Below are 10,942 nucleotides of genomic sequence, written 5' to 3' on the forward strand. Positions count from 1 at the left end.
AATCAAAATATGACACAAATTGCCAGAACACAGATTCGTATTAGGACAAAATTTGCATAGCACACATGTGTGCTGTGTCGTGTCATTTGAACAAATCATATCTACACAGTCCATTCTAATCGGTGAAAAAAAATAACAAAGCTTCCATTGAGTTAACGAATTGGTACGTCTGTCAGAAGTAGGACAATATGTTGGCCACGCATCATTTGTTATATCGTGATATTCCAACAAAGCAGACACAGCAAACACAAACACCCCTTTACTGACGAAAACAAAGAATTTACCAAAACAGTAGCACAGTGGTTAGCGGGTTCATCCCGGCGGGGCTCAACCCGCATCAAGGAGGCTGAGGGTTAATTTTTCAGCAATATCAAATAAAGTACATAGTGTCTAATAGTGTCGGTCCCGTGTGCTCTTCCTATCTACAGTGGACGTTGAATAAAGCACAGATCGAAAAACAAATCGGGTGATTATGGTTCCTTCTTTCATGTTAATTAACTCTGTCGGTACTTGGGCTTCATGATCAGTGATTTGTTCTTTGTAAGTTTATCTGAGTAGCAAATAACAAATTAAAATAGAAATTAATAAAATATTATTGACGTCGCATTCGAACGCTTTTGTTTGTTCACATCGAAATCAGAGCAAAGGAACTACAATACCGCGTGACGAAAATATACCCAGTCACCAAGCTACGTCTCAATTACGATACTACTTCAGTTTATATTCAAATGCAGTAGTTAAAAATGTTAAAATGGTGATAGCAATTATATTTAACTATGTTTCAAATATATTTACGTTTTGTCTACACAATATAAACAAAAGAAAAAAATCTAAATCATTTCAGAGCTAATAAGCTAGATCAGTTATCTGGATTAGTAACAACAGATAAATCGGTAACATATGTTCACAATATCCATGTTGCCTATTACGATTTGAAAATTAAAATGATTATTTCTCTCAATTTTTTCAACATATCTGCCCAAACTGTAATTAATAATAGCAATTAGCATTACTAATTGCAAAATAAATCATTATGGTAGTGAAATATGATATAAACCACTAAAGCCAGTTATTCAGTATGCAATTACCAATATGGTATACCGGAACTACTGGGATTATGCAAATTACACACCAATAAAAATGCATGCAGGTGGTGTATCTGAACATAATAGACTGCATCTCTAAAATAGTAATATCTACTGGGTTGACGTGTATTGCAAATCATACGGCGACGAAGACGTCTTTCAACGATAACAAGAATGTTGTGCATACTGATGATACTCACTATTGCCAGTTTTACTGGAGCAGTCTCGACAGAGGTAAGTTAACACACCACAAATATGTCTATTTTTTAATTTGATTAAATGTACTAACTACCCCGGCGCTTCGAACAGTAATAAAAAATCACAGTTAAAAATAACACTGTTCACTTTTTAAAGGGAGCGTTCTCTCAAGGAAAATTGAAATTGCGAAATATATTATTTCAAGAGTGAAAATATAAAAATGAACTTGTGCGATTTATAATCACGGATATTAACAGAACCCCACAACCCTATCTACGGTTTTGGAATGAGTGGCATTGTACACCGCAAACTTGCCAGAGCTTGGTTGTATTTTTTGGTTTTACCTCAAATCAAACATGTTTGTTCCACCCCATTTTGTTTTGATTAGACATTAATAATATGTTTGAATATAACTTTTATTTTAAACAATTAAATATATTTATATTATGTAATTGCGGCTATGATGTTTACATTTTTAAAACTTGAATACTAATGGGATTATGAACCTTCATGTCCGACTTACTGCATACGATGTATGTGAAATATCAGCCTGCAATTTACACTACTTATCAACACACAGTGCCAAATATTGTGTTTAGTTTTGTTCCTTCTTTCTAAAACGTTACATACTGCTAGTCTATAGTAATGATAAAGAATACGAGCTCATGATATCATTAGGAACTTCTATTACTGTTTTTTTTTTTCGCAGAGATCGGTTGAGAAGCGAGCAAGTGAGTATAAATTTGGATAATAACTTAGATAGCTAAATTAATTAATTAATTATTCGTTCTTATACCCCATAAATCTGTCATGTGCTACCAATCCTAACTACATTGACTTTTATAGTGTCCAACCTCATATTAGTACAACCTTCACCCTTCAACCCTTAATGCAAGGCTTGGTATTTCGCAGTTAAAACAAAATTAATATTTCAATTTATGTTTACATTGAATATTTTTCGAGTTTTTGAAGATATTGACAAGTAAGGGTGAAAAGGTTTGGCTTATTGTATTACATATACCCATCCGCCATTTGACCGAACAAAAATAGTCATTCACCCATGACATTATGAAAGATGATAATGTTTATTTCGTATAGCTTACAACCCTATGGGCATATTTCAAATTAGAATATTCATTAATTATAAATATACAGCACAATTAATTTATAAATTTCACGGGAGAGACATGTTTAAAACTGTTCGCATGTTATTCACTTCAGTATAATCTGTCTAGAGGAAAAGTGAGTGCCCTAAACGTGCCTACATCTTTTCCACATTTGGTCATATAGCCGGAGACTTATTTCCACATACGGTTTTAAACGGCAATAACAGTTTATAATAACACAATTCGCTATAGAAAGTTTAAAAGCCAGTTAGTAAATATTAGTAATATACTATTTGAACAATAATTATGACTAATATAAATATTTCTTATTTTTTTTATTTTAAGCGGCATATCAACTCGTATCGACTGAAGTGGATTGGTACAATGCTAAAGCTGCTTGTGAGACCCAGAACTCAAAGCTTGCAGAGATTCGCTCACAGGCAGATCTAGATGCAGCAATACAAGCGACAACAGGATATTCACGTGGGATATGACTAATATATTTCACAATGATGTGTCAATCGATTATTCTTTTCATTATAGTTAATATGATTGGTATTTATCACTGATTATTTGTGTTTGATTATGTCCAAACAGGTCCTTTTTGGATTGGTGTTATCGATCCACAAGAAGACAACACCTTTGAGTATGCAACTGGTGGAGCCCTGACTTTCAGTAACTGGATGTCAAATGCTCCGTTCGTCTATAACCAGGTCTCAAGTGTAGTGTAAGTGTATTCATTTGTATTCAATATAAGGACAAATTACATTAAATGTGTACTAGTGTGACAATGAATATTATGATATGAAATACTTACAGAGTTTACTAAAATGTTTTACGCATTTATTCTTGACATTGCAATAATCAATGTTTTAAAACAAATTTGCCATCTAGCTGTGACATGTAACATGTATGCTCGACATTCAGCTGTGACATATGACAGTGGATCGGTAGATGTGACATGTAACATTAGATTGGTGACTGTGACATGTAATATGTATACTCGACAGGCAGCTGTGACATGTGACATTGAATCGGTTGCTACTACATGTGACATGTATCTTCGACATTCAGCTGTGACATGTGACATTAAATCCGTAGCTGCGACATGTGACATTAGATCGGTGGCTGTGACATGTGACATGTATCTTCGACATTCAGCTGTGACATATGGCATTAGATCGGTAGCTGTGACATGTAACATGTAATATATACACTTTTTGACCTTGTCGGCAAAAGTTAATCATATAACTACCGACTACATAATACTGATCAATATACAGCAAACTGTATTAGTGGGCAAACAGTTGGGAGATGAATCTGACAATATATTACCATAATACATAATTTGTATGGAATGGTTGATAATTTTTTTGGAGTGATGAGACAATTACTCGGGTGAATCTAAATAACTAATCAGCTAATTCCTTACAGAATGTACCCAGGTTCGGGTGAATGGGAAAATGTTGGAACTTATTATACCTTTGGGTACCTGTGTGTGTCTGGTAAGTGTATTGCTTTATAATTTACTATGTTACAATTTTACACAAGAGGTGTGAAAGTTGCTTTCATCACATGATTAGTTCACAACGCAAATGGCCTCCAAGATTGTGTTGAAAGCTAACCCGACACTTGTTATTGTCCCTCGTGTTCGTTTCTTTGTCGTCATTGCTTCCACATTTTGATTAATCACCAACAATGGTATTGGACGTTGAACAATTTAAAACACGTATGATAGTTCTCTAGTTCTAATTAACAAGATATTAAAATCTATTTTGATGTAAGATAAACACTTTACTTTCTGCATAAAGTATGGTGTTAGTATAAGCTGAACAATATTTATATTACATATAATATTTTATTTTTTGACTTTTGATATGATAGCATATTAATTTCTCTGGTGATATAATATCATTTTATTCCGATATAACAAAATACTACTTATGGGATAAAACTAGTATCGTGTTTTTTATCACTCTTAACAAGATGTTGACGGTCATTTTTGTTGGTACCAACTGAAGAACATTTAAATTACCTACAATATTTGACCTTTTTCTAGTACTTGGATTGTTATTTTATCTAATTACCGGACATAACGCAATTCATTCAAGATGGAAAATATGGTCTGAGTAATATTTTCTGAATAATACAATCAAAATTAAATGTTTCTGTTTCGAAATTATTTATGCATTAAACCCTATTCTGTAATATAAACCCCATTTTACGTGTTTTACAGACACAGGTCCAGGTGTATCAGGTGATCCACATATGACAACATTCGACGGTCGTCCATTTAGTTTTCAAGGTATATGTTGGTATACTCTGTTTAAAGACTGCTCGTCATCAAATCCTGATTTTGAAGTAACAGCTGAATTTGAGCCCAGGGAGGACAGTAGTATTCAACAAGTCAGAACGCGAACTGTTTCGGTTAATGTAACTGTTGGAGGTGACTTTGTTATTATTAATCGATTGGATGTCGTTGCGGTAAGTGTTTACAATATTTTTGAAAAAAAACTTCTGAGTTCGAGTTCAGGATTCTCTTGGATGCAATTTTTCTCACGAACTATGCACAAGTGAAAGCCTTTAAAGAGCTTAAAGTGTCTGGTTTTCTCCAAAACACATAAGACGGCAGTGCAACTTTAATGTTTGAAAGATTTCTGAATATTAAAAGCAGTTCATGAAATATAATATTTGTATCCTTTAGGGTAGAGCTGACGAACATATGACTGAAGCAAGACCAATACACGTTCACAAGGACGATAAAACAATCACACTGACCTTCACCTCCAAGGATACCACATTCACTCTGCACTGGACATTGAAGAAGCACAGCTTACGAGTATCTATCGATGGATCTGACTACCGTGGTCATCTCTGTGGTCTACTGGGTGATGATGATGGTAACTCTCGTAACGACTTCTTAACACCTGATGGTGATGTAGTCTATGATGCCACTGAGTTTGGAAGAAGCTGGGAAGTAGAGGGAAAAAAGTAAGTTAGTTGACCAATTATAAAAGAGACTGAGTTTAAAAAACTCATGTCGAGACCAAGTTCACATGTGTTTTGCAACAGCAGTCTAACTATGTGCTTTGACACACATGTGATCACCTTATCGGTGTACATTTTAAACAATTGTAGGACTACTTGATATTCTAAAATATTACATAATACACATAATTACGCCTAGTGATTGAAATTAATATTTTATTTTTATTTTTTTAGATGTGACTAACAGTTTCGTCGTATAAAAGAAGCTGACCATTTAACGTTGACAATTAAAGGTGTTGATATGGGTACAAGTGTGTTTTGTGTAATTTAGTTGTGCAGCACGATGGACAATTTCTTTAAACTTTAACAAAATAGCATATACTTTTGAAACTGCTTAAATTGCAAAATTTCTTATGAATTATCACTGTGTCAGTGTGTTGTATTGACCCATGTGAAATGTTTATTGGGAACAAGCAAGCTGAGAGTCTCGCCATCATCACGTCCACCGTCCCCCGACATATGTAACCATGGTACTTATAATATGGGATGTAATGACGAGATCGAGTTGAACACCATTTCAGTGGTCGTTCGCATCTAAGTTGTAATATTACGTTTAATTCAGAAAGTAACAACGCAAGCAACTTTTCCATTTTCATTAATGGATACGCGACAAGAAAGTGTGGGTTATCGGATATGATCCCACACTTTTGTCTAAAGTCTGTAAATCGCATTAGCACGAACAAATTTACAGACTATAACTAAGCTGTAGTATTGCATTAATAATGTATGTTATTTGTATGCATTAACAACTTGTTCTTGAAAATTAGAAGGAATTTCGAAACTTTCCATTAGTTAAAAAAATGCCACGATTTTCTACTATAAATGATTGACATCACAGAAGAAAAAATGCAGAAATGTTACGAAATATTTATTCACATTTTCGAAGTTTTAACTATGGGACTTGTTAATATGATATCACAGATAACAATCCCGAATGAAACTACCAACTTTGCAATCGCTTTTCACAACTTTGTAAGCAGTTTGTTGTCGACTTTTCGGTGACTGTTATGATAATCTTCTTATATATGAGGCATTCTCGGAATATTTATTTAATGTTTTCGACATTTAACTGCGGGGTTGTCGTGATGATGACTTGGGTTATATATACAAGCAGCTCCTCCAACATTTCTTTCGTTTTTTCCAACTTTGCACGCTGTTTTCTAACATTTTACAGTCAACTCAAGTGAACATTTATCAGCTGCTTTCAACTGGCTTTTATTTGTTGACTTTACAACTGCGCGTTTCTATATGCCATCAACTTAGGTCATTTATACAAATACATCCACCAACTTTGCAATAACTTTGCACAACTTTTCAATGACTTTGAACAACTTTGCACGGTGCGTTAACAACTTAAAACCCACTACGTGCCGACAGCATCAACAACTTGTACTTGAAAATAAGAAGGAATATCTAAACTTTCCATAGTTAAACAAGTTACAAAAATGCCACGATTTTCTACTATAAATGATTTACATCACAAAAAGAAAAAATCAGCAATGTTGCCGTATATCTATTCCATGTTTGTGACAGGAAACAAAAAAAACATATTCCGCAGCTCGTTTATTTTGGGAGTCTCACATGCAAGTACTAACCACGCCCGATTGTGTTTTAAAATCGATATCGCTTACACAAGTATCTTCTAGAATTGACCTATGACCTGTGTATACTTGGAGTAAGACTACGGTAATTTAACATCAATTTACGGAACAGGTACCCACATTTTCGAACTTTTAACTATGGGACATGTTAATTTGATATCACAGGTAACAATCCCGAATGAAAGTATCAACTTTTCAATCGCTTTTCACAACTTTGTAAGCAGTTTGTTGTCGATTTTTCGGTGACTGTTATGATAGTCTTCTTATATATGAGGCATTCTCGGAACATTTACTTAATGTTGTCGACATTTAACTGCGGGGCTGTCGTGATAATGGCTTAGGTTATATATACAAGCAACACCGCCAACATTTCTTTCGTTTTTTCCAACTTTGCACGCTGTTTTCTAACATTTTACAGTTAACTCAAATGAACATTTATAAGCTGCTTTAAATTGGCTTTTATTAAATGTGTTGAATTTACAACTGCACGTTTGTGTATGCCAACAACTTAGATCATTTAATCAAATACATCCACCAACTTTGCAATAACTTTGCACAACTTTTCAATGACTTTGAACAACTTTGCACGGTGCGTTAACAACTTAAAACCCACTACGTGCCGACAGCATCAACAACTTGTACTTGAAAATAAGGAGGAATTTCTAAACTTTCCATAGTTAAAAAAGTTACAAAAATGCCTCGATTTTCTACTATAAATGAATTACATCACAAAAAGAAAAAATCAGCAATGTTGCCGTATATCTATTCCATGTTTGTGACAGGAAACAAAAAAAACATATTCCGCAGCTCGTTTATTTTGGGAGTCTCACATGCAAGTACTAACCACGCCCGATTGTGTTTTAAAATCGATATCACTTACACAAGTATCTTCTAGAATTGACCTATGACCTGTGCATACTTGGAGTAAGACAACGGTTATTTAACATGAATTTACGAAACATTTATCCACATTTTCGAAATTTTAACTATGGGCCTTGTTAATTTGATATCACAGGTAACAATCCCGGATGAAACTATCAACTTTTCAATCGCTTTTCTCAACTTTGTAAGCAGTTTGTTGTCGATTTTCACTGGGAAAAATCGTTGATATACGATTGTATACGCAAATATACATTTTGTGTATATTCACGGTATACGTTTAGTATACGTAGATATGATTACGTATACAAATCGTGGAATATACGTACATATGCGCTACGTATTTTTATGGTTTCTTTCACACATGCCCGCCTTGGGTGGCACGCAGCGTACACGTACGTATTTTACATGCATTCTCGTAGTACAATTAACGTTGTTTTACGAAGTCTGTATATTTACGCATACGTGGAGAATACTGTGCGCGTGGAATTGTCCTGTTTTATTTGGGATCGCGGCCGCCAGTAGTTATAATAAATAATTACCGGAACTGTCGACTCGCACGGCATCAGAATCGATCTAAAAACGTCTCCTGTTTTGCCGAGTACATGTAATTGAGAAATGGCTATGTACATGTACAATTTAGAAACGGTTGTTACTAATTTCTAAATTAAAAAAAAATATTTCCTGACTGAAGTGTACCATCGCTTTGATATTAACGTGACGTCTTCATTTGTCTCACTATACACTGATGAATTCGAACACAAGACAGGAAATAGAGTATGCGCTGATTAATTGCAATATCATTCGCAAGCCTGAATGAATGCGAACAATACGAGGTGTGAATATTTTGGCGAGTGTTAAAATACTTTCCACTCGGGTCGTGTGCGTGTTTCTCGGGCCGGCTTGTGGTCTCATACACGTGAATGTTGGCCGATCGGTTCCGGCACGAATGGCATTTTGATAAGAATAGCCACAAAGTCCATACCAAGAAAGTGAAATGAATTCTCACTGAGACACATGTAACAAAATTGGTCGAATTTGCCGTCATCGTCATTTCTATGGATCGTTTGATCACGGATTTTCATTTCTATTCCATTTACCATCGTACGCTGCGTTATTTTCAGAATACGATCTATATCACCCCAGTCACTCTACTAGTAGTCGGAACACATACAGTGAACAACGCTAAACATCGCATTTTCATTTCAAACAACTATGGATATTTCTGGCTAGTATTCTTTGCAGTGACGTTTCAGATTTGCAAACACTATTCTCATTGTCTTCGTTGAACCATAGACAGTCTATGGTTGAACCTGCTATGTGGTACTTGGCAACATATTAGGAACTGTGTAAATAGACTGACGATTCATGTTTTAGTGCATTCACATCACGTGACATCGATTGACATCAGTTAATTATTCATGCTTAGCAGCGCAACGATTTACCGGTTCATGTTTTTTTCGTACCTTTATTCAACAAAATCTTAATTTTAACTTTAATTATTGTCAATAAATACAATATTGAATAACTGCAGTGATATTCATAGTCACATACATCTACTGTTTACTGCAGCGAGAATTGCAAAGAAATAATTCATATTGTTTAGAAGCCTATTTATACTTGGGTAACGACGACCTTTTTCCGAATCTGTCAGGTTTCATTTATAAATGTCAATAAATGTTTGTCTTTTACTATCATTTGAATTCCGAAATACATTTTACTAGAAATTTGTCGTTTTCCATATGGTGTACGTGAGAGATACTCGTGGTAGAGTGTCTCACAATTCTTTGCACGAACGGGCGTCCGTAGAACACTGTCCAAAATAATGAGGGCGCAATACACTGGTTGGACGTTATCATTATGGGCTGAGTTGGAACCGTCGTCACTAACAAATCAAACACTACTTTTTTAGTACGTACAGAATAGTAAAATAACAAATATCTATATTACTGGTGAAAATAAAATAATAATCGAACATGATGAAACTGTGAAATGTCGAATTTCGCAATCGCACACCCCTACTAACAAAATGCTATACGCTAACGTGACTGAAGTGATGAGCCTTTTTGAAATCAGTTACGTAATTGTTGCATTAATCCAGGAACAAGATGTCCCATTTCCATCGTAGTTGTCAATTGTCTGACGTTCAGGCTGATCTCAATCCCCATCTCATCTTCACCAAGTCGAAGTTTATTCGGAAGTTTTGATAGATCTCGCCCACAGTCTTCAAGCATCTCGGATCACCAACATTATGCGATCTTTAGTTACAACAGTAAATCGTTTGCGCAAGGAAGTCATGGCTACATCAAAACAGACAGAAGAAAGCGTGCTACTTTAAAAACCGAAACCAAGTCACCACAAGAGAATAATATCAACCCTTTTTGAAGTTCTGAAAATCAGCGTGTCCGGATTAAACCTGCAGTATTTGTGTAAGTTGTGTTTAACTTTCAGTCGATGTAGCGTGTCTAGCTGTGTCATTTCAAACAGACATAGAAAAGTCATTGTTCAATTTTTCACACGTAGTTCATACCATTTCATTGTAACTATTATAACTTGTATTCAGTGGATCGATTTTGATTATAGCCTGTAAATCGCTATATACGCAATTGTATTTTATGTGTCAGAAAAAACGTAAGTATGCGAAAGTCGAAAATTGATATCCGATCTAATTAATTGACCTCTTCACCCAAATTACTAGTAATTCATGTCGGCCTGGTTATACCATGTGATGTCCGTTGTTCCATGCTTTTGTCTGATCCTTCATTGTTTTCAAAGAGCTCTACTCAAATTGACAAAGGGCTCAGGCTGTTCAGCAATTAACCGATACAAGCTAGTGTAAAGTTGGCGTTAGACATGCATACAGTCTCTTGTTTTATTTTTTTATTAAATAAAATATGGTAGTGTATAAATGGCGATAGCGGTAACCCAACGTTCGTGGTAACCCGGCGCTCGCCATTTACACGCTCCTACTACCAACGAAGAAGCTACGACGCGATTCTCGAAACGTTGCCTGAACCAAACACAA

General features: G+C 35.1%; 1 protein-coding gene across 1 annotated transcript; it reads left to right on the forward strand.

The window, feature by feature from the left end:
- Window positions 1-1,182: 1,182 nt before the first annotated feature.
- On the forward strand, window positions 1,183-5,795 carry LOC102808144 (alpha-tectorin-like). The gene is made up of 8 exons (XM_006818554.3): window positions 1,183-1,319; window positions 1,993-2,014; window positions 2,735-2,872; window positions 2,987-3,116; window positions 3,824-3,894; window positions 4,626-4,873; window positions 5,094-5,380; window positions 5,612-5,795. Exons 1-8 carry the CDS (start codon window positions 1,260-1,262, stop codon window positions 5,619-5,621), a joined length of 966 nt encoding a protein of 321 aa, XP_006818617.1. The 5' UTR covers window positions 1,183-1,259; the 3' UTR covers window positions 5,622-5,795.
- Window positions 5,796-10,942: the final 5,147 nt, after the last annotated feature.

Source organism: Saccoglossus kowalevskii, chromosome 7 (assembly GCF_978046115.1).
Source record: "Saccoglossus kowalevskii chromosome 7, keSacKowa6.1, whole genome shotgun sequence".
Lineage (NCBI taxonomy): Eukaryota > Metazoa > Hemichordata > Enteropneusta > Harrimaniidae > Saccoglossus > Saccoglossus kowalevskii.